This window comes from Quercus robur, chromosome 6 (assembly GCF_932294415.1).
Source record: "Quercus robur chromosome 6, dhQueRobu3.1, whole genome shotgun sequence".
NCBI classification, from domain to species: domain Eukaryota; kingdom Viridiplantae; phylum Streptophyta; class Magnoliopsida; order Fagales; family Fagaceae; genus Quercus; species Quercus robur.
Window position 1 is genome coordinate 713,774 of NC_065539.1, and position 24,822 is coordinate 738,595.

General features: G+C 34.8%; 3 protein-coding genes across 9 annotated transcripts; 1 reads left to right on the forward strand and 2 right to left on the reverse strand.

Moving 5' to 3' along the window:
- The first annotated feature begins 1,788 nt into the window (after positions 1-1,788).
- LOC126690426 (DNA mismatch repair protein MLH3) lies at positions 1,789-12,716 on the forward strand. Of its 7 annotated transcripts, none has more exons than XM_050385569.1 (26): positions 1,793-1,985; positions 2,178-2,320; positions 2,413-2,464; positions 2,540-2,587; positions 3,408-3,562; positions 3,675-3,732; positions 4,323-4,380; positions 4,502-4,594; positions 4,677-4,836; positions 4,921-4,936; positions 5,050-5,273; positions 5,827-5,896; positions 5,989-6,072; positions 6,410-7,849; positions 7,931-8,024; positions 8,128-8,237; positions 9,367-9,440; positions 9,581-9,778; positions 10,137-10,181; positions 10,257-10,310; positions 10,403-10,509; positions 10,831-10,879; positions 11,461-11,520; positions 11,637-11,709; positions 12,141-12,190; positions 12,305-12,716. In XM_050385569.1, the coding sequence occupies exons 2-26, from the start codon at positions 2,195-2,197 to the stop codon at positions 12,476-12,478; spliced, it is 3,672 nt and encodes a 1,223-aa protein (XP_050241526.1). In that variant the 5' UTR covers positions 1,793-1,985; positions 2,178-2,194; the 3' UTR covers positions 12,479-12,716. The 7 variants fall into 7 exon arrangements, 5 of the variants coding, with proteins under 5 accessions (XP_050241527.1, XP_050241526.1, XP_050241524.1 ...); XM_050385567.1 differs by having other exon boundaries at positions 1,794-1,998; positions 12,105-12,190; XM_050385566.1 differs by having other exon boundaries at positions 1,795-1,985; positions 12,105-12,190.
- An 858-nt stretch (positions 12,717-13,574) lies between these two features.
- LOC126690427 (vacuolar protein-sorting-associated protein 11 homolog) lies at positions 13,575-17,664 on the reverse strand. The gene is made up of 5 exons (XM_050385571.1): positions 17,281-17,664; positions 17,004-17,198; positions 16,586-16,906; positions 14,679-16,412; positions 13,575-14,126 (listed from the first exon to the last, which is right to left on the reverse strand). The coding sequence occupies exons 1-5, from the start codon at positions 17,527-17,529 to the stop codon at positions 13,731-13,733; spliced, it is 2,895 nt and encodes a 964-aa protein (XP_050241528.1). The 5' UTR covers positions 17,530-17,664; the 3' UTR covers positions 13,575-13,730.
- Positions 17,665-20,542: 2,878 nt separating this feature from the next.
- Positions 20,543-23,881, reverse strand: LOC126690428 (uncharacterized). The gene is made up of 6 exons (XM_050385573.1): positions 23,733-23,881; positions 23,271-23,495; positions 22,368-22,452; positions 22,115-22,169; positions 21,257-21,395; positions 20,543-20,964 (listed from the first exon to the last, which is right to left on the reverse strand). Exons 2-6 carry the CDS (start codon positions 23,448-23,450, stop codon positions 20,854-20,856), a joined length of 570 nt encoding a protein of 189 aa, XP_050241530.1. The 5' UTR covers positions 23,451-23,495; positions 23,733-23,881; the 3' UTR covers positions 20,543-20,853.
- Between the last annotated feature and the right edge of the window lie 941 nt (positions 23,882-24,822).

Sequence of the window (24,822 nt, forward strand, 5' to 3'; positions counted from 1 at the left end):
ACACTCGGTTGAAATTTCCTACAACTCATCAAATTAGTGCAATTGGGTGAATTGATTTATTTTTATTAAATATATCTTTACCCCTAAAATATAGGAGACCCCTATAATGTTACTGTACTAACTTTTTATCTATTAAAAAAATAATAATGTTAAATGGTTTATGCGAGAATACATTATTCACTCTTCCAGTGGGAGAATGGAGGACTCATCTCGAACGAATGAATAATTTCACCTATATGAGCCCACAATTTGTGTGAAAGTGGGAAATTCATTGGTACTCTCTCAAGTGGGATAAACCATAGACTATAGTCTAACTTCAATCTCATGTAGGAATACACTTGTTGTAAGAGGAGGGAGCTCCTCCCAAAGGAGTGAATAATTTCACTTACAAAAGCCCACAATTTGTATGAAAATGAGAAATTCATTGGCACTCTCTCAAATGGGTTAAACTATAGTATAATCTCAATCTCACGTATGAATACAACATTTTTCTAAGTGATAGGAAGTAATAGTATTTGAGCTGAACCAATGTCCCACCATTGCCATCCTCACACCAAAAACCTAACCACTAGATGATGCCCTTTGATAGGTAAACCATTATCTTCATATTTCTATTACTAATTTATTCTGTTTGCTTCTTAACGAGGAGAAACCTTAATTGGTGGGAGAGGGAGAATGGGTTGTACCCGATTTTGTCTAAAGATGAATTAATGAGAGGTATACCAAAATCTTAATTAAAGAATAGATTAATGGTAACAACAAATTATTATAGTCCAAGTTGCTTACTTTTATGGACCCAACATTTGATAATTGATGAGTATATGCAAAAGTTTAATGTTGGTGATGTTCAACTGATAATTCATTGAGGGTCTATTTGGAATTTGCTTATTTTGTTGAAATTGAAAACTTTTTGTTGAAAGTATTGTAGATAAATGAAAAATTAGTTGAAATAATATAGCGGGACCCATGAATAGTACCAAAAAGGGCAATAGAGCCCATAAATAGTAGCAAAAATAAGTTGAATAGTAAAATAAGCTGACTTTTTAAGCGGATGCCAAACGCACATTGAGTATGTTATTTGTCTTATAGTCTCCCATCCAATCGCATGTCTAAATAGAAATTGATACATTAAGGACATCTATCTTTTTATAATCAAGGACATCTATTTACTGTAATTACTAAAATGTTGACATTTTTTTTTTATCAACAAGTTTACATTAAGTGTATTTATTGTATGTTTAATCATAGTTTAGTTTCCAATTAGTTTAGTACTATCTTCTTTAATTCACTAGGTGATGATTTATAAGACTATCTATATATATATATATATATATATTATTTACATGAGTCATATGACTAATTAAAAAAGTCATGTGACTAAAATTAATCATAAATAGTTTCTTCAATCGTCATATAATGAATTGGAGGAAGAAAACTTCAAATCATATTGGAGCTAAACATTTTCCACAAATTATTAAAATTGTAATCATATAATTAAAAAAAAAAAGGAAAAAAGAAAATTTACTAATTAGTAATTACAAGATACAAAATTGCAGGTATTTTTGTAATAAAGTAAAACAACCAATGCAATTTGTAAGAATTGGAGTGGGTATAAAACTTTAAAAGTCAGTAAATATACCGAATAAGTTAATGACTTTCATACTTCACAGTTTCATTACTCGCGGCGAAAACTACAGCCGTCAAAAGGAAATTTAAAAGTAGCGGCGGTTGCGCACTACATTAGGGTGACACGCGTCCACCCGTTATGACTCAAATAAAGCTCCTTACGTGTAATCTTATCATTGCCTACCATCCATTTATAACAACACTCACTCACTTCTCGACCGCCTTTTTCTTCTTCGGCTTCGCATTTGAAACCCGCGATATCAAAAAATCGAAACTCGCTGTGCTGCTCTGCTCTGCTCAAAACGTCGACGTTCGTTTCGAAACCCTAAGCCCTAACCATTATCGAATCGAATCGTCAGGTAAGCAACCAAGGTTCGATTCCTCTTTACATTTTCACCGCCTCTCTCAAATTTCACTTCTCCCGAAATTAAATTTACTGTCCAAATCCAATATTGGTTGCTTCTTGAAAATTTCACACTCGTACAATTACTTTGCTTTAAAATTGATTGGAAATTTGCAATGGTTGAAACTATTCTTGCTTGTGATTTCAGATGCTTGAATTTTGTGAATGAGGAGCATCAATCCCTTGCCAGAGGCAGTTCGGAGTTCAGTGCGTTCCGGCATCATCCTCTTCGACATCACTAGGGTTGTGGAAGAGCTCGTTTTTAACAGCCTCGATGCCGGTGCCACAAAGGTAAAAAGGCTTTGCTCGCGAAAGTTTTGTATGGTAAAGCAATATCGAAATTCTGAGAATTGATAATTTTTTTGTTGTTGTTGTGATTTTAGGTATCAGTTTATGTAGGGGTTGGCACGTGTTATGTGAAAGTGGTGGATGATGGTAAGTACTAAACTCCTTCAGTGGGTTAAATCTGTGTGGCATGTTCAGTTTCAATATTATTTGATGTACTTGCAGGATCCGGTATTACTCGGGATGGATTGGTTTTGTTGGGAGAAAGATATGGTAACTAAGTTATTTGATATTTTCTTTTTTGTGTATTTTGCCTGGATTCTTTCTAGTTGATGCTTGTAATGGTTTTCAAGTGCTTATGTGAGTAGTCATTTGTTTTAACTTTGATGGAATCAGGAATGTATTACTGAATCACATAGAGAAACTATGCATGGGGCCTGTATATAAAAGGGAAGTTAGCCTAGCAATACAACAATGTAGTACTAGTACCTGACTGTGTTACAATAGTATGGAAGTAAAGTACAATGGGCTTGGCTTAATGTTCTAAAGAACCTTAAGTTGTACTCTCTCTCTTTTGTTTTATTTTTTTTAATTTTTTTTTTATACCTGTTTTTAGATTTAGCCTCAGAAAAATAAAGTGATGAGTTCTGTAATATATGTTTGGACCCAAAATTTTTCTTTGTAGTAGGTAATGGGTTTTGTTTGAAAGAAAAACTGTTCTCCCTAATGAAACCAAACGACTTGGATGGGTAGGTTTTGAAAAAGTTAATCTCGGTAACTACTTAGGCTAACTTAACTGTTTCATACAGTTTGTGTGGACATCATATTACTTGTAAGCTTATCTGATAAAGAAAGAAATAGAAGTGGTCATTAACTGCTAGTATCTATCCATCAAGAGGACTGGGAGCCTAGGACTGTCTAGGAATTTTTAACTAATGGTGGGGATTTTGCGGAGTATAATTTAACTCAAATAGGGGAACATTGAAGGTAATTCTCGTGGATTGAATTGAGATGCATTAAAAATGAGGATTTATCTTATATGGATTTGGATTTGCTAGATGAAGTTGTGATAGTTTTTGGGTATTCTGAGCAGCAACATCAAAGTTTCACCAGTTGGCTGATATGGATGTTGCAAGTGGGTGCTTTGGCTTTCGTGGAGAAGCATTGGCTTCCATTTCTGATGTCTCATTGTTGGAAATTGTAACAAAAGCATATGGGAGGCCAAATGGATATCGTAAAGTCATTAAGGTATTGGCAGTTTGTTCCTGTTTCAATTTTGCTATTCCATGAGCAAGTTGCTTAATTTTGCTGTTATTCATGCAAGCTTGGCTCTGGTTGACTTTTGATCTATTATGTATAGGGATGCAAGTGTTTATATCTTGAAATTGATGATGACAGGAAGAATGTAGGCACCACAGGTAACATATTATTTTTGTCAATGATATTATTTGATGTTAGGATACTACCCTATTTGAAGATCCATTCATGCCATTTATGCTCTCTCTCTCTCTCTCAATGAAGTAAACCTGTTGCACATCATTTGAGCCATCTTAATTTTTTTTTTTTTGGCAGTGGGGTTGGTTGTCGAGTTTAGTTTTCAGTCAAATGCATGTTCTGACCTATCATTTAAAAAAATAATAATAATTCCATACTTACAATGGAGGAATAGGGATTTGAACCCTGTTTCGTCTCCATTGGAAACAATAGGAGGTGTCAGTTAAGCTACAAGGCTCTTGGCATGTTTTGACCTATCTGTGTAACTTATTATGTGTTATACTTCACAACAACAATTACATTGATCATTGCTGAATAGTGAACATGAACTGCTAATCTGTCAAATTTGTGTAAATGCAGGTGTAGCTTACAAATTGAAATATATATATATATATACACGCAAATGAACGTGTAACTTGAAATTACCTTTATGTGGATAATTTTTCTTTTCTATATTGTTGTTCATAACCATATACAATAAACTTTCAATTATTTATTGCTTGAGTGTTTGCAGTTACTGTTCGTGATTTATTTTACAACCAGCCAGTTCGGAGGAAATATATGCAATCCAGGTTCCTTTTTTTGGTCCACTACAGCTTTTGATGTAGTTTGCCTCAAATAAAATAACCATTGTATCCATTTGAACTGACTTAATGCACTTGTGATTTCCAAATTGCATTACTGAACTGACAGCCCCAAGAAGGTGTTGCACTCAGTCAAGAAATGTGTACTTAGGATTGCCCTTGTCTACTTGCAAGTTTCCTTCAAAGTTGTTGATAGTGAAAGGTTACTTCCTATCATTTTTGCAATTTGGGGATAGTTTGATTATCATGTTTGTTTACTTATATATTTTATTCTCAACATGCAGTGGGGACGAACTTCTTTGCACTCATCCTTCTTCTCCTTTGTCACTATTGACAAGTGGGTTTGGGATTGAGTCTGACTCTTTTCATGAATTGAATGCTAGTGATGGTACACTGAAGCTTTCTGGCTTCATATCCGGTCCATGTGATGGTTTCGGAATCAAGGTAGAAGATTTAACTGATTAACTATGTACTTTTTCATTTATTTTGTTATACCTGTTTCTAATTATGTAATGTCTATTGTTGCAGGCCTTTCAATATGTCTGTATCCATTTCTTGTATACACATGTCAACAGTGTACTTTGTCTTTAGGGTGAGTGTCATGGGTTGGAGAGGATTATATGTTATGAGAATTTGGTTGTGACCTTTACATAGTAGCAGATATTAACTCGCGGTTCGTTTGCAAAGGTCCAATTCACAAACTGCTGAATCAACTGGCCACTAGGTTTGAGTGTTTGGATTCATGGGCAGTCAATGATGGGTCCCAAAACAGGAAGAGAAGTAGGTCTCAAGCATACCCAGCTTATATTTTGAATCTAATTTGCCCTCGATCTCTCTATGATTTAATCTTTGAACCATCAAAGACATATGTTGAGTTCAAGGTGATTCACTTTCTTGTCTGATCTACTGATTTACGTTTAATTTCTAATTGATCGTGTGAGTTTCTCTGGATCTGTTTATTTTAATTTGACTTTGTCTAGTGGCTCAATGTTTATAAAGCATATTAAGGTTCTGGGCGATTTCTTTGTTATTTATCCAGGCTTGTTGAAATGTCCATAAATTTTGGGGTGGGGTTATTCGACTTTAGGACAGTAATTGAAAATTTGCATTATGAGTCCCTTTACCACTGTCTCTCTCTCTTTCTCTCTCAAAATGATTGCTTATAATTCTTCCCTTGTGGAGTGTTACTGAACAGTTGATCTCTTAGTTTTAGTGATATTTTTTCTTATCTTTTGGGGACACTCCCACGGGACATAAAAATAGAAATAAAAACTTAATTAAAAATAAAAATAAAAATCCTTGGTCACTGCACAAAGGAAATTCTTAGTCTCACCTTTTAAGTAAAGCTTCGAGAGCATTGAAATGGTTAAGAAATCCAATACTTTTCATGGGCACCACTGATTTTTTTCTTTTCTCCTTGTTTTCTCTTGCCAGGATTGGGGTCCTATACTTGCCTTCACTGAGAAGGCCATTCAACGATTTTGGAAGGACAATCTAGCTTTTGGTACACCCACTACAATGACATGTTGCTGATTATTAACACTAATTTGATTTAGGGACTTCTGAAACTTTTATTAATCTCTGAGATCTTTTCAGGGGACTCCATTAGTCATGCAACTGATATAATAAGAAAGGACAAAATGTGGAGGGAAGTTGATGATATCATATCAGCAGAAGAAGGTAAAAATATGTTTCCTTTTCTTTTGATTTTTTTTGATAAGTAAATAAATTCATTAATAAAAAAGCAATCCCGATACACAGGCTGTGTACAGAAGAAATCACCTTTTATTTTCTTTTGAATTTTAAATGGCCGCATTTTTCATTGATGTGAATCAAATTGGTTCCATGTCTTAGAAGTTGTACGTAATTATGATATTGCGTTTAAAAAATACTTTAAACTTTAGCAGAAAGATATTGTCATACATGCTATCTACATAGCATGCTTTATGAATATATGCATAACTTTGGTTTGATTTTCTCTTAGCCCAAAGCTAAATATCACCTTCTTTGTTGCTAGATTTTCTTGAAGTAGATTTTTCAGAAACCTCTGAAATTGCAAAAAAGAAGTGCAGGATCCAAAATCATAAAGCTTCTATTGACATTTTCTCTTCACCTTCAGAGATGCTAACGAAAGAGGTCAACCTTTTGTCTCACACACACAATAGAATTCCTTCTGGGAACTTGCAGAAAATTTCTGCTGAATTTAAAGAGCAACAAGTTGAGATGGGATTTGTTTGTCAAAAGGATTATGCTTTACAGTCATGGGATGGTCTTGAGGCCAAATCTATACCCACAGTGTCATGTAGGTATGACAACCATCTGTTGAAATCTGATAACAATTCTTTATCCATGGAAGGTCATTTCTTGGAAAATAGATTCAATGATAATGTGGAGGAAAATAGTTTAAGTTCAGCATGTGGAGTTCAGTCCCTTAAAGTTGTTCCAGATGTTGACATTGAATCAGCAGGGCGTGCATTATCTTGTGACTTTTTTAGCAGGGATATAAAAAGACCTTTGCTGCAGGGTTGCTCTTCACAACAACGCCTGCCACTTGAAAGGTCTTTGTTTGCAAATGATGAAGGATTTGAATTTCAAAGAAATGGCTCCATGACTGACTGGAAGCAAGCAGGTGCTCATGACAAAGTTAATATTCTAGAAGTTGAGGGCAGCAACCATACTTTTGATTTCCTTTCGAGGAGCTTGTGGCAAGATGAGGCATCATGCTCTCAGGTCTTCACCAGAGAAATTACAAAATGTGAATTGCCTAGAGAATTTGATTTTTCGTCCAGAGCTTATGTAAAGTCAGATCCATCTTTTGGAGAACATTTCATTGAAGATGTTCTTGAATCTGATTCACTCACACAAATAGCAAACTTTGGCTCTGGTAAATGGACCTCAAATTCAGACTGGTGTTGCCCGACCTCAGATCCCTTATTTCAAGCTACACCATGGGATGTTGAGCATTTTAAGGATAAAAATGCCCCTGTAGTGAGTTTTCACTCAGGTGAAAGCACTGGTTATGGGCATTTTGTGGATAACAGAAAAAGGGGCTGCAAATCTAGTTATGATATCATGTCAAAGGTCTCCAGCCTGGAAAATGGCACCTCAAGTGGTACATATAGCAAATTAGAATTTAATGGTATTTCTGATTCTAGTAGAGATTTCTGCGAATTCCTTCAAAGAGACAATCAAGATTGTAGATTTCCAGATATATTACCAGATGAGACAGACTGGTTATATCTGAACTCGTGTGCTAAAGATAAAGATATTGATAAGTATAAAGGCCAAAGGGATTCAACGAGATATCAAGATTGTGAACAGGATCATGTTCCTAAAGAAAGATCAAGAAGCCATTCAGCTCCACCATTTTACAGAAGAAAAAGGAGGTTCTTTTCCTTAAATCATCCTGAAGGAAAACCTGATGCCAAAACCTTTGATAATGCCCTTACCTATCCAGGTATTATTTGTGATTTGAGTTGCCCTTTAAGACATGGCAAGATGATGCAAAACTAACTAAAATATGCCTGTAAATTTTCAGAAGCAGACAAGTTGAAGCATGCAAAACAACCTTCTGGTATTTCTCATTTAATTTCTAAGCCGAATTCTGTGGAGCATTTGTTGTCAGAGGCTAGGTAGTACAGATTTTTTTTATTTAAATTTTTATATTCTTATTATAGCAGTTTTGATGCAATATTGTCTTGCTGAATTCCTAAATTACATTATTCTTGCTTTCAGACCAGATATGGAGAAGAAGATGGCAGGCATTTCAGACCTGAAGGAGATTGAAGGAGAAAAGTATGGACAGTCCCATTATCTTGACATTCAAGATACCATTCCAGTTAAAGGTAAGCCAATATTTAGGCAAAAGTGTGCCATATGTAAATAAAAGTTTGTGAACTGGCACATTGAGTTCTTCAATAATGCTAGAAGCATTTATCAATTTGCCAACAAGCAATTAATTTTGCATCAGGTTTAGTGATGGCAACAATGTGGGATTTTTGTGCCCAGTTCTCACCCCATTCTTGCCTCAGGTTTTAAAACCCCTCCCTGTCACCCTGCCCCATGCACAGGGCTAAGAAACCTGCCTCCATCCTACAATCCAATATCATTGAATAAACTTTCCAAATTAATCACATATGTTACATAAACACAAGCAGAAAAATAAAACTTGGAACATAAATATTAATTGGCTTTCTAAAAAGCTTGATATTTTTTCCCTCAGAAAATTCACAAATGTCAATTTTTTTTACCTTTACCCCAAGTTGTCCCAGCCTCCCAGGAACCAAAGAAAAAACGAATCAGAACTTTAATATAAACCCAAAGAAGAATTACGATATTTACATAACCAACCACAATACAGAAAAACCAGCCAAAAAGCTCAAATGGCCAGATCTAGAGAATTTCTCTGTCTTCTCTGAAGAAAATGACTTGTGATGGCCTATTTGAAGAAGCAGAGGCAGTGGATGACTTCTTGTCTGGGGATGAGGAGGTCATCGATGTTTGCTTGCTGGTGAAGAATGATGCAGCAGTGAAGGTTGAAGGGGTTTGGTTCTGTGGAGGCCAAGACACTTGATTTGCACTGAGTTTTGTCTCTTTGTGTGTGCGTGAGAGAGAGAGAGAGAGAGAGAGAGAGGCTGGAGAAGGAAGAAAAAAAAACTAATGAAAAGAACATATGGGTTTTTGAAGTAACATACCAAGGGCATCAGGGCAGGAAGATCAGAACCTGTCTCCACTCCAAACCTGCCTCAGTTTAAATTTAGAATCCCGTCCCCTTCCCATCCTTTTCATGTATTGAGGAAAACCCACCCCATTCAGGGCAGGCTGCATGATGTAATTGCCATTCGTAATCAAGTTTTTTTAAAAAATCTACCAGCCAAAGCCTTGTTTCATTTTGGCTTGTGGATCTTGCTTCTTATGTCTTCATTGTCATAATAGATTAACATAGCATTGACCTTACACTATCTCATCATTCAGTCTCCAACTCAAAGGAAACTCAAGATTCGATGGATTCATGGTCCAAATGGCAGAATTGCTCTTCCCAGATAACAGTTGAGTAATTTTGCAAATTGAAAGACTGTTTTAATACACAGATGAGCTTTTCATCACTATTCAAGTTTACTATAGTGTACAGAAGTAATTTAAAAATCCATTTAACTAGTGAATGATGGGTTTTATCTTTTTCGTACAGAACAAAAATAGATCATGTGGTGTTCATGATGAAAGTAAAATTCTTGACATCTCTTCGGGATTCTTGCATCTTGCCAGTGATTCATTAATTCCTAAATCTATCAACAAGAACTGCCTGGGTAATGCCAAAGTTCTTCAGCAGGTGGATAAGAAATTCATTCCAGTTGTGGCTGGTGGAACACTTGCCGTTATTGACCAGGTTTATTTATACTATTTTTTTCTACTTCGTCATGCAATATCTGCCTTGTACTGAATTGCATGGTGGTCTTTGGAGGGATCAAGGACACTAGTGATCAATTGTAGTTTTTATACAATTTTGTGATTGATGGAATTTCTATTGGAATTAAGTTACCCACAGTTGCCTCTTTGCTTTATGTAAACATACTTGTAGACATACTGATTGAGAAAAGTATAAGTTTGGCGCCTATATATAAACATGCATTCATTACTTGTTCACTCATCCTGAAACATGTATATTTTCACATACACACACGCACACAGTGGCCTTTGCATAAATTTGGATGGATTTATGACTTGGCAATGGTGCTCTTCTGTAGCATGCTGCAGATGAAAGGATCCGACTGGAAGAACTGCGAAAGAAGGTAAGAATGTTTTGTTGTTTGAACTTGTGAAATGATAATATATATATCATGGCTTATAAGACCATGTCTACTTAGGTGTTATCTGGAGAGGCAAAGACAAGAAGTTATCTTGATGTTGAACAAGAGTTGGTATGTCTGAATTTGATGCTGTTTTAGGTTCTTCCGTGAGCATATGGAGTATTCTAATCCTGAAAAGTTTGACTTAAATATGGTAATAACAGTCACTGCCAGAGAATGCCTATCAGTTACTGCAATATTATGCTGAAGAGATAAAAGATTGGGGTTGGATCTGCAACATTTATGGTCAAGATTCAAGGTCTTTCAAGAGGTATTCTCTACCTAGAAAAACTTCATGCTTGTTGATTATCTAATTATAAGAAAACAGCGCTGGTTTAGCATATCAATATCCAGCATTCTGAAATATTGACAACAGATATAGACTTTTTTGATGGGAAAGACCTGAAGAGGCATTGCTAACGTGCATGTGTTCATGTATTTTTACACTGTTAATGAGGCTAGATGGTATTTTTACTGTTATATTGTTCATCATGTTCTGTAGTTCTGCCCCCGCCCCCCCCCCCCCCTTTTTTTTTTCCTATTTGTCTTTCTTACCCTAATTTGTGGTTTGTAACATTAACCATTGTGGCAGGAATTTGAATATTCTCCACAGGCGGCCAACAGCTGTCACACTTATTGCGGTGAAGCAAAATCTCCTTTCTCATTTTCTTCTTACGTTCAGTATTATTATGAGCTAAAAACATGTCAGAAAAGGACTTTCATCTTTCTCTAATAATTGTCCAAACCAAAGCTTTTTGGTCATTGCAAATGAGCCAAGTTGCTTGTGAGCTGCTTGACTGTTGATCCACTGATGGCTCAACTTCACTCATTACATAATTGAGCTAAGATCAACCATAGCTATGCTTGATTCTTAAGTGTGCAAGTCTATATACGTTAAAGCATATAAACATACTTTGATAAGTATGTGCATTTAACACTTGCTTTCAACAGGCTTGAGCTTGATCTTGATATAGGCTTGTCAAAGTGAATAGCCTGAGTTTAAGATTGACTATCTGATTAGCAATGATTAAGCTTCTTAGGCTATAAGCTTGATTCAAAGCTTGAGCTAAGCTCAAGCCTATATAAACTGAATTGAATCGAGTCAAAAAATTTGCACTCAGCTTGTTTTGGTTGCAGCCAAAGTTGAAATTTTTGCATAAGTGCTGCCTCTCATGTATTTACTATATTTAGTAATATAATTGCTTTCTATAATAACATGCAGGTACCCAACATTTTAGGTGTCAATTTATCTGATGTAGATCTTTTGGAATTTCTTCAGCAGGTATCATATGACCCTCTAACTGGAACTTTTCCTTTTCTTCTGGTTACCCTCTATTCTTTACCTTCTTTAAACACAATCAATGCCTTTCTAAGTCCAGTTTATTGTGCAATCTGTAGCTTGCTGATACAGATGGATCCTCAACAATACCTCCTTCAGTTCTTCGAATCCTTAATATGAAAGCATGCAGAGGTAAATACTTGATCTCACAAAAAACATGTGAGTCATGAACAAATGGTGTATTGAAAGCACAACTATTATTCTAGTTTGTGCATGTGGTAGGAGATTTTTACACTACATACAAAATATCATTGAGTGGGATTATGTGTAATTACCTTAACAAAATACTCCCATATGAGCTGGTGTACTGAGGGAAGTGAATCTTTGTTAGTTCAGTGGTACATCTGACTATCTGAGACTTTTCCCTTTTATTTAACCTCTTTGCAAGTTTTCACCTTTTAGCCAGCTTCTAGCCCTTTCTTTTTTATTTTATGTGATAGAAGAATCTGGCACAACGCTTACTATGAAGATGAATTTTCTTCTTATTTCTAGAATTTTTCCTTAATTGTTGTTACTCTGTTATTAAGGTGCAATTATGTTTGGGGACTCATTGTTACTTTCAGAATGCTCCCTCATCGTTGAAGAGCTAAAGAAGACCTCACTTTGTTTTCAAGTGAGTTAATTTTCTTTAGAAACATTTTACATAGGTCTCTGCAAATTGATTTCATGTGTATGAGAGAATTATTCAGCTGTAATCTTGAATAACTGTGAAACGTGTGCTGTGCAGTGTGCTCATGGACGTCCCACAACTGTCCCTCTTGTCAACTTGGAGGCCTTGCGCAAGCAGGTAGCTAAGGTCGGATTTTTGGGTGATAGTTCAAGTGAGTTGTGGCATGGTTTACGTCGACAAAAACTCAGTATTGAACGTGCGGCACAGCGGTTAAGTTCTGCAAGAGGTTAGAGTTGAGGAGACACCAAAGGTGTTACTAGAATCAGTGTGGCAGCCCTACATGCATGTTAATTGACACGTTCAGTGTAAATTCATTCGTTGACATCTGGTGTATGGCTCACTTTCAGTAATCAGTATAAGTGTAAATTCATTCTTTGTCATTTGGTGTATAGCTCACTTTTAGTAATCAGTATACGTCCGAACCATGCTCAGTAAATTCATCTGGACATAATAAATCACGATTTCTTTACTTTTTTGTCTTCATTCATAGGAGGATATAACCACGAAGTTGGAGATGATTTTGGTAAGGCCAAAGCTTAAGTACACTACTTAGATGTTATTCCTTAGGTTCTCTTTTTAAAATTCAGCCATATGACAATACTTAACTAAAAATACACTTCCATCTATGAAAAAAAATTACGTAGCTGAATTTTTAGAGGGGAAACTAAGGAACTACATTTAAGTAATGTATTTAAGGGCCTATTTGTTACTGTGATTTAAATAACAATTTTCAGTGTTTAAACAACATTATACATATTTTCACACTTTTTCACTTACACGTATTTTCAAAAAATACAAACAACTAGAAATCTCTTACCAAACGTTACTAGAAATCTCTTACCAAACAGGTCCGAAATTTTGTCGTTTTGGTAAATAGCCTGGAGGATATAACCAGGAATGTCAAACATGATCGTGGTTATTTAATCCACCAACACTGGGCGACACTCCCCGTGATTCCAAGCAACTATTTTATAGCGACCATAATGCCATTGACTGACAAAGTTCTGAATTGAAGGGTGATCGGTCTAAATATAAAATCCGGGCTAAACAAAAACCGAAAATGGGTGGTTGTCAGTGGAAATCACATTTTTTGTAACCTCTTTTTTTTTTTTTTCTTTTTTTTCTTTTTTTCAAATTTGTGACAGCAATCTTTAGGAGTAATTTTGTAGCTCATAGATATAAAAACAAGGTTAAGAATGACATTTTTTGTTTTCAGTCAAAGCCGAAAAAGTATTGTATATTTAGACTTCAAATTGGGCCTCATATGAAATTACATTCTGGATTTTTCCCAAAAAAAAACTTGGTCCATAAAAAGAAATATAATAACTGGGACAAAACAGAAGCAAGTACAATCATCAAAAAACGAGGGGCAACAAAGCTCACAATCAAGCCATATACATTTTTAAATTTCAAAAAAAAAAAAAAAAAAATCAACCTTTAGACATTCACTAGCGGCTAGTGTTGTTGGCGTCAAATGTCAACTTTAGAGGCCACTGCCGGAAGAAGTGTTGGCTGATCCAAGAGCACCTGCACCTGTGGATCCATTACTTGTTTTGCTTATGATTCCCTTTCCAAAATACTCAGCAATCACCGAAAATCCATCCTTTGAACTCTTCACTTGCTGAAAGAACTGATCCTGGTCTCTAGAATTCTGCTCCAAGCTTCTCTTCATTTCCAGAACAGATCTATATTCAGGAGCACACTCAGGACATTCTTTTTCATTATCCCCAAGGCAACGCTGATGGAATGAGTGCATACACATAAAATGTACAGCAGGGAGATCAAGTGTGAAAGTGCATGCAGTGCACTTGCTAAGCTGAAATATTCTGGCATTTGTCCTGAGATCCTGAACTTCTTTTCTCATTGCCAGAGTGTCTTCCTGCAAATTAAAGAAGCTCATTTAGTAATTTGGCTGTTCTCATTGAATGAAAATATAATCAATAAAATTCTACACATCTCAGGCTTAAAAATAATTATAAAAGGATAATTTTATTTTTATTTATCAAAATGATATTTGCATTTCTTTTAATAGGCATGAAACAGATTTATTTATATCAGTCACAATATCATGCAATTTTCAAATTTGTAAACACATATAATATGATCAAATTATTACACCACTCTTATTGTCTTTTTGATTTGTTTATAAAATAGAACACTAAATATTAGAAGTAAAATTGTTGAAATATTGGACGAAACTAACAAAATACTGTACGGTAATTCAACTAGTATTGAATAATAGCTATGTCTATCTATTTTAATTCCTTTATTTACTTTTTATCTCTTTTGTCCTTTTTAGGAGCTATTTGTAATTTTCTTATTCTCTTTCAGCAAAAAATTGTAGCACCATTTTACTCAAGGTGGAAGTGATGACAGAAACAGGTACCTGACAAAATTTCTCTAAAAAAAGCTGCAATAATTAAGCACCAACCTGATACTTCTCAATAGCTCGCCGGTCCTCTTCAATAAGCTTTGATTCTTGTTCAAGCTTTCGAGCAATATAATCCTTAATGACAGAGAGTGTGAGGCATGGATTTCTGGACAACGTTTGAAGAACAATGATAGGAGGCAAGATGTCATCCCTTTCGATATAGGTCAAAACTTCCTTCACTTCTTTAGAGCAATCTTCTCCAAGTTCACCAAAATACTTCAGCAGATCAGCCCAAAGAGATGGGTCCCCTCCTTTAACTGAATCCCCCAACCTTTTGCAGCATCCAATTAATCCCTCATGGTCATGTGCCTGCATATAGCAAGCAATCACCTCTTTGTAGAGTTTCATCTTTTCATACAAGTACAACAGCCCTTCACTAAATGCATTCATTTCACAAAGAATGATAGCTAAATCAACATCATAAAGTGGATGTTCTAGCTCAGATGGCCATGCACCCTTAAGCAAACGCAGGCCCTTGTCACGCCTTTCCAAACAATCTGTTTCCTTAGCTGAATTTTTGCCATCAGCAACCAATTTCCCAACAGCTCTAAGATTAAGATCTTCATTGTTGTTAGCTTGTGAGATGGATGGAAAGTTCAAGTCATTGGACAAGTATAACTCCAACAGTGTGTTGTGGATTTCAACTTGAGCAGGTGAGTCTTTTACCTTGGTAGTATATTTTTCAAGAAAATCCATAAGGGATTCTGGATGATGGATGAAAATGTTGAGAAAATCAACAGGAGATGGCAACATAGATATGTATGCACTTGAAGCTCCTCGCTTGACTGATTCTTTATCCTCTGTGCAAAGTCTCATGAGTATCTCAATTGTCTCCACTGGCTTGTGCTCTATGAGAATCTTACCATACTCCTTCACCGTCACCCCTGCTTGACTTGGCTCAAGGCCTGAAATATAGTGCAAGGCTTCATCATATCTACCAAGGTCTTCAAGTAAGATCTTTAAGTACAATTCGTGCCTCCCAGTCTTCTTTGCAACATACATTGCATGCTCATGATAATTAGCAGCACGGCAAACCCTTATTGCAGTTTCCACATCAAACTTCTGCTCTCCAACACCGTCCTCACTTTTAATGAATTTATTTAGCTTTTCAACATCTTTCAATTTCGTGTAACAATTCAAGAGCAAAGTTGTATGGTCTTTAGAAGCAAGCCCCTTCTCATGTAACTTCTCCAAGTAGTTGGTAAGGTTGTAGATTCTCTGTGCATCTAAGAACTTCTGTATCACATAAGAAGGTTCAAGATGACCGATAGTATTAATATATTGGGCCATAGCCTCATCATAGTCTTGCTTGCTATACAAATGATCCCCGTACTTTCTTAACACCTCTGCAGTTGCTGCCGCATCAGCTTGCTGGCTTTGAACAAGGTTTATAGCCACAGTATAAAGGTTTTTCTTAAACAGCATATCTAACTTGCTTTCCATATCTTTCTCCCCGATACACAAAGCTGATTTGTCAGCCATTATAAGTATGATATTACCCCATTCACAAAGCATATGAGTAACCTCTTTAACCACTATACTATGTGCAATCAAACGGTTCTTCAAGTCATAAACATTGAACGTATGCTTACCATTTCTCTGATCTGCAATCACACATAATAGGTAACCACGGAACCACCCCAAGAATTTCTTCTCTCCTTCAAAAGCCCAACACGGACCACGCCCATCCACTTCATAAAAATACACTGCTTCTGGCCGACCAATTATCAACTCCTACAACAACAACAATGATCCCAAAATTTTGGTATCAATTACAAATCTTCAACAAACTAGTCAGGGTTGACCAATTATCAACTCATGATCACAACAAAACATGCATTGACACAATACCATACAAGTATCAATAAATGCAAACTTAAAATTAAAACAAAGAACGAATAGCATACCAAGCGGTCACTCATTGTAACACTATAAACACTAGATCCAATATGATCTAGGGTTTGTCGTCTAGGCGGTTGATCCTGCAAACTAAACAAGGAAACCGAAACCGGAGTAACAGCAAATAATTGGAGTGCTTGACCATCCACTCTGAAACCTAGACCAGTTATCGAATTTGATGACGACCGGTTATCATCAACTTCAAGCCTAAAACGAGTTATACGCTCACGTCCAATGTCACCTTTGATACAGTAGATACAACCATTATCTAATCCAATAGCTATAAGCAAAATCGGCGGCACTTCCTCTAGCACTAAAAACGAAGTAATCTGCTAGCATTATCACATCAAAAATCGCCGTTACTAAGTTTTCAAAAGCTTAATTAAGATAAACAAACACACAAAAAACAATATAAATAAATAAAACCTTGGCTTGAGGGAACTGATTAGTGAAAATACGTAAGATTCCAATACAATCTGGAGTGGTGGAGCTTGTGCTTGTGCTTGTGCTTGTGGCCTCTGGCTGATGCATTTTGTCGAGATCGAAAACCTTGAGACACATTGAGGATTGTTGCGGCGAAATTTGTTCATCTTCTCCGATCGTCACTAGAAAGTTCCGTTGCTGAAGAAAATAAATCAAAATTTAGAGTAGTACGGTGATGTAGAAAGTAGAGAGTTGAAATTGATTCGAAATTGAAGGTCACCTTGAGGTGTTGGAGAAAGAGGACGGAGGAAGAGTGAGCGTGGAAGGAGAAATTGAAGTTGAGGCCGCGATCGAGGAGGCTGATTGTGCCGTCGTCGTAGCCGATCACTACCTTGCCTCTTCCGCTTGAGCAGCATTCGATTTTGACGGCGGCCGAATTCTCTTCCTCTGACGAAGACGGCGGCGATATTTTGTTCAATTTCCCGGCGTTTTTCTCCTCGAAGAATTCGAATTTCCTCCACTGGTACATTTTCCTTTTTGAGTCTTTCTGTTTATCTTTCTCTGAGACTCTCTGAGGGAATTGGAATTTTTTTTTTTTTTTTGATCGGAAGGGAATTGGAATTTTTATTGGAGATGATTCGGGAATGTTACGGCGTTATTTTGTAACTAATTTGTCTAAGGATAAAGCGTTATAAAGAGGATTTGTTACTGCGGTATTTAGCTTATTGAGTCGTATTTGTTCGACGCAATAGACTACAATAAAATCAAAATGTGCATGATCCAACGTATGTGTGTAGAAGCAGAAGCAGAATCTTTAATACACAATTACTACAACTCTTCCACGAAACTTAAATTCTACACACTGACTAGTAGGCAAAATAATAGAGAAAACATTTCTAACAAACTTTTATTAATCAACACATAATAATAATCCACATTCTTATAAAGAGTATTTATATGAATAAAATTTCTCCTACTTCTTTCAAGAAAAGAAATAATAAACCTACTTCTACTTGAGAAAGGAAAAACAATTTAATTAGGAAAAGAAAAACAATTAAAATCCTAATTCAATTACAATTTTTTTTTAATTAAACTTGTAAAAGCAAATAAATCATAATTCTACTAGGAAAGAGAAAACAACATAAAATATTTTATTCTCCCTTAATCAATCTGCATCATTCTCTCGAGGTTGGGGAAAACTCATCCTCGAGTTTTTGTGGTAATCTTCCACGATTAATTGGAACCCCGAATAATCCTCTTCACCCTATTCTTCTGTACAAGACAAGATGAATTAATATGTTACTTATCAATCTTTGACGAATCCATATGCTACTTATCAATCTTTTCTCACTCATAATAAATCTTGATGTATGAATTTTTATTCTTGACCTCTTTTGCCACGATGGGATAAACAAGGCAAATACTAAAAAGGAATCCACACACACATCCATAAACTTCATATTGCCTCCTCCACAAAGATTACTTAAAATCACTCGTTCATGCCTCTTGTTGATCTCTATAAATTCTTGTTCAATAAAATCCTCCCATAACGGACCAATAACGTTTTCCATTAATCTTTCCAAATTAATATTAACTATATTATCAAGAAAATTTTTGAGAAGCTCATCAACCCCAATGAAATTATAGTGTTTAATGTGTTCAAGTTCAAGCTTCAGTCGATCAAAACTTCGTTCATCAATAGAGAACTCATCTATTGTTGAACAAACCAATTGTACCAATGTATGATTGTAATCAATAAAATCAATAACCTCGTGTTTTTGAATGTTGAAAGTCTCATCAACGGTGTGAGTTATGGGCTCACCTCGTATGCATATGACTTTACTTTTTATCAAGCTTAATCTTGTCTCCTTGACTACAATCATCAAGATAGTCATCATAAATTGGTGGAGAATCTCAATATACTGCACAAACTCTTTCAATGTATTCATCATCCTCTTCAATATTGCAGTCCTTCTCCTCGATATTGAGATCCTCCTCCTCCTTCACACAACATAGATTTGGATGGCCGTTTTAATTAAACTTGTAAGAGCAAATAAATCCTAATTCCACTAGGAATGAGAAATAAACATAAAATATTAAAATATTTTCTTCTCCTTAACCAATCTACATCAGTGCATCTCTAATTGTCAAGCATCATTCTATTTGTCTTGTGTATGTCATGTCAAACGTAAAGTTTGATGTTTTTAAGCATGATAATTGTCACCTCCATTATGCCCTGTACTATCTTCTAAGCCACAAATAATCACTTGATAATCTAATAAATTTATATAGTATCTTAAAGGCAAAAGGCTGAAACATAATATTTATTGTACACTCCATTTTGGTTTATTCGGTCTACTTAGGTACATTTTAGTCAATTAGGTCTATTTCTGTCCATTTGGTCCACTTCGGTCCATTTGATTCATTTCCATCTATTCAGTCCATTTCCGTTTATTCAGTCCATTTGGTCCACTTTGATTCATTCAATCCCTTTTGATCTAGTTCGGTCCATTCCGTTCACTTTGATAATGCTTTGGAAGGAGAGGTTTGTGTAAAAAGACAAGCTACTTCACTAACAATTATGTCACATTTTTAGTGTAATGTTGGTAAACTCTTGATAAAATTACATTTTTCTTATGTTATTAAAGTCTTGTATTTTTATTTTCTAATATAAGTGATGGATTTACTTATATATATATATATATATTTCTTCTTTAGGCCTTTCAAAATGTATAGATGATGAATTGTTTGCAATGAGTACTAGAAACAAATTCCAACCACACACTATATTATTTACAAAATACCTCACATTTTATAATAATTAAATTTAAAATGCATTATGTTTTCTTAAAAAAAACTTACAAAATATAAAACACTTTCAAATAACAAATATAAATAGCTTAATTTAGAAAATCTAATATATTGTATCGACTATATTTTGTTAAAAAATAATCACATCATTTTAAAAAGGAATTGAGACTAACACTTATAAGTCTTATTTACTATTTTCATTTTTCACTTAACCAAAAAAAAAAAATATATATATATATATATATATATATATATTTATATACACAAATAATCAAATTTTTCCACAAATAGCGTGGATCTGCAAGAAGTTAATATGAAATTGGGGACGAAGCGATAGCCTAGTAGTATTTGGTTCTAACCCTATCTCCATCTTCCCCAATATCCTCACATTCATGGAAATGCAGAAGATTATGATCAAATATTTGTTCTGATAAAAATCAAATGCCAATATGTAGATTACTGGTGCGGTTTAAATGGCAAGCTCTAACCATCACCCCAAATTTTAACCACTATTCCATATCCCTGTTACTATGTTATTGAGAGTATAATTGTTTAGCATGTTACTAAGATTATTCGTAATGTTCATACATTACATTGTGCTTGTGAGAGAGAAGTGAGAGTTAACACTTACATTTGACTTTTACTAGCTGTGCCAGCATTCAAGAACCTTGTCTCAAAAATATGTACTGGAACAGTGTACATTTTGACTTTTTGTAACAGAATAACCAAACTGAAAAACAAATAGTATATATTGAAATGAGTACAAATAAATACATTGATTTTGATAAAGACGTCCAGTAATCCTACAAAGAAAATATGCCATGCTTCTGTCCGCATAATCTTCAATGCTGTGAAATTTCATCCCTTTGCTATACACATTGTGTTAGTTGAATTGACTACACATGCATTAATCGATCCCGAAAAGCATGTATTTTATCCACTCATCCCAAAATGTGAATATATAATGCATCAGCCCACAGAAAGGTCCCTGCCAATTGAAGTCTACCACAGCTCTTGATAAAATAAAATAAAATAAAATCTTTCAACAGCATGGCCCATCTTCAGTAAATGTATTGAGGCTTCCTTCACTACCAGTGGCAGCACACAAGGCCTTCCAGATGGGGACTAGCATTTTCACCGGTGGGCGTAATTCCTAGAGAATGAATTCATGTTTCAGGAGCCAAAAGTAAAAGAAAGACTTTCAATAAGAAAAATCTGTCATGTATAGGCGTCATTTTAAACGAGTGACTAATCATCCCATTTATTGTTAAACAGCTACAATAGAACCCAAAATCCACATAACATCAAAATTCTATAGTGGATCCATTCATAATAGAGTGATCCGCTCATAAGAGTGACATAACATCATACTATGTCTTAAAAAAAGTTCATCAATCAGTATTTCTCAAAAGGACAGGACATTGAAATAAACAGGATTCATTTACCTTAAAAACTAACATCAATTCTGCTTCTTCCTGTACGATCAATGACAGGCTCCAGTAACAAGTAACAGGGGTCACGCATTCTAATAGTACAGGTTTCAAGATCTTGTCAATGGGTACAAAGCGACGGATAATGTTACCACTATATGTATAGAGTGAAACACAGAAAAAGATTATATTAGAAAACCTGAGACAGTGTATTTATAAAATTAATATATAACATGGACAAAGCCTGCTTGGTTATTGCTAGATTTACTTCAAGGGGCACAACCCTAGTACATGAGATGTATGCAACAGAAAGAAGATTTGCCATGTTTCTCATGAGCTAGAACACTAGAGACAAATTTTCAGGCCTTTAAGGATGCATAAGCAGTCAAAATTTCAGGATAAAAAGAAAGAGCATATGCTACAATGGTGAAAGATTGGGTGGGGGGGGGGGGGGAGGGTGGGGGTTTAAAAAAGGAAGAAGAAGAAGAAGAAGAAGAAGGAAGCAAGACCCTGGTTTTTTCCATCCTAAATCCCATTATAGTGAAAAACTTATAACATATATTAACAGCATAAATTCCCCCATTTTTTTCACAACATTCATAGAAGGAAGGAATTCTGATCAAACTAGTTCATCACTCCAAATATGAGTATGAACTTTCTAAAATGCTATGAATTTCATGCATCAAAACCTCAGCTTAAACAGTACTTACAAGAAAATCGTAATAACTTTTGATACAAAGATACCATATCATAAAGAAACTTACAGTTAATCTAGTAGGACAGTGGAGACCTTAAAACAAAGAGTGGTTTGTACATTCATTCCCAAAAATAAGCTACCACTTTTCATTTGACCAAAAAGGGGAAAAAAAATACCTTACATAGTGAGTTTCAAGTTGAACTCCTAAAGCTGGCATAATCACAACAGACTCTGAGTCATCAATAATTAAAACCAGTTAGGAAGCTAATAAGAGCAAATCTCCCCTTCCCCCTCACCTTGCAGCCAACACTCACTTATAAAAAAAATTAAGTTAATAAGAGCGATTCTAGAAATGATTTACAGGTAATAGATCTATTTTATCTTTTCTATAATAGATAAAGCTCCATCCTCCATGTCTTAGGTTCGCACCTTTCTCAACAGGCTTCTGAAGCAAGAGCTTGACAATTAATGCATCCCAAATAAAGCTCCAAAAAACAACGGCAATTGATTTATCCTGTTATATTTACTGTCACCCATATCAGATAATGATAAGCATAATAAAGAATACCAAGTAAAATTTAAGACAAATTTTAAAGCTGTATAAAAATTTACAAAATATATACTATATAGAGAGATGCTACGTCCACAACATTTTTACAACATTTTCACAACAAATCAATGGTGATTAGTTGTTATTGGTTAAATTTGAACCTAACACGAAGATTACTTTTTTACCCCAACAATAACAACCAGTAACAACCTGCCACTTAAGATTTGTTGTAAAAATGTTGTAGACATCTCATTTCTCTACTATATATGTTTACCATCCAGCTACTTGAAATTACAATAACTTCACAAACATTCAAATTAAAAGCTGAGATATCACATGTAAAAAGGTTGCTTAAGAAAATTGTTTTGAAGAACGACATGAATAAGATTCAAGACAAATACCAAACAAAACCCAAAGAACTCATACAAATGCATTCCACTGATAGCAATAATTATCTCATGCATCACATACATGCATCCTCTCTTGCACAATGTTTAGACCCCGCAACTGTCACACACTGTGAGAGCAAAGATATATATACCCGATGCATGAGATACATTCTCCACTAATAGACACTAAAAGACTAACCCATGTATAGGAAATATCGAAAAAGTCAGTCTCACTAAATTCATAGTGTGCTAGCATAAAGCATGGATTGTCACCTAATATATACAAACTAAAAATTAAATAGTAAAGGAACAACTAGACAACCTTATACAAAAAAATAATAATAATAATTAAAAAAAAAGAAAAAAGAAAAAAAGAACAGACAGTGTGTGTACCTTGATAAGGAAAAGAAGAATGGCATTTGCTAAAATAAGAAGAGCCGAGAAGAATACGAGGAAACCCTTTGAACGGCTCTTTCGAACGATGATACTGTGCACATCAGCCGCCTCAGAATTAGGCCACTTACATTCATGTTTGTAACTATATATCTTATTACTAATACAACTCTCCACCATTCTCAATACTCTTTAAGCTTTCAGATTTTTTTTTCTTGCTTATACCTGCATTGACAAAGAAACAAACTAACAAACCAGAAGTTGAAGGCCATTATATTTATTTATTTATTTATATAAAATTGCACAAAGTGCTTCATTGATTTCTTCTAATTTTGAATCTTCATTTTTTTTTTTTTCCTAATATTGCAAATAGCAAAAACTAAACTGAAAACTTGAATTGCAACACTGCCACCAAATATTACTAAATCAGATTACAAGAAATGAATAGATGAGATTACTTGCCTTAAATGGTTGCTTATTGGTTCCAAAATCAATCTCACAGTCGAAACGCACCGTATGCATGTCTTTGGATCCCCTCTTCTATTGCGCCCTGAAGCTTCGCGGTTCAGACTTTCTCAGAGTTTATGAGCTAACGAAACGTACCGTTTAAGCGCCACAAGGAGACTGACTTGTAGTCAGTTAGGGATTTTTTTTTTTTTTTTTTTTTAAACGACATACCGTTTATTTTGAAACCAGCGCAAATGAAATGCACGATTTGGCCCACTACCCATGGCCAGGGGTCGGTTTTGCCAAAAGTTCAAACGACAACAAAACCATTTTAAGCCCAAAAAGAATTTCTTTGAAATGAATCCATTTAATGGCTCATAGTCATATCAAATTATTATAAATTTAAATATACATCTAGTTTTTATGTCATTTGATATTTTCAACAACATGGCACTCTAAGTTGTTAGATCCAAAAATAAAAATCTTAAATATGAAATGAAATAGAGATGATCTTATTCCACTTAAATCGTAGTTATCGATTCTTAAAAAAAAAAAAAATCATAGTTATCACCCTTTAAGCTTTAAGAGGGCAATAAAGAAGCCAACATATTACATCCTTACATCACCCCCAATAAGTTTAATTACACTTTCCCTTTATTTATGGTGTATTTATAATGCCTTCCTAAACTTCAATATTGAACAACGTGCCATTTTAGTTATTAGTACAAATTATTCTTCATTTTACTTCCTTTCAGTCATTATTAGGATGATTTCTAATAAATTTAAAAACAAAGTCAAATTTGATTAAAATAACATAATTTTGAATTTTCTGTTAATTTGATGGAAATACTGTAGGGGTCAAAGTGCTTATTACTAATACCAATAATTAAGTGTATACATCGTTCAATTTGAAAGTTTAGGGGATATTGCAACTACACCCCAGTTAAGAAAGAAATTACAAATTACAATAAGTCTGAACAAATATCTAATGTGTCTAGTGATGTGGTGGACACGTTCAAAATCTTAGTGAATTTTCAAATGTCACAAGGAGATTAAACATTAGCCCAAAAATAGTTTGACTTCCTATAAAACTGTTTCGTGCCAT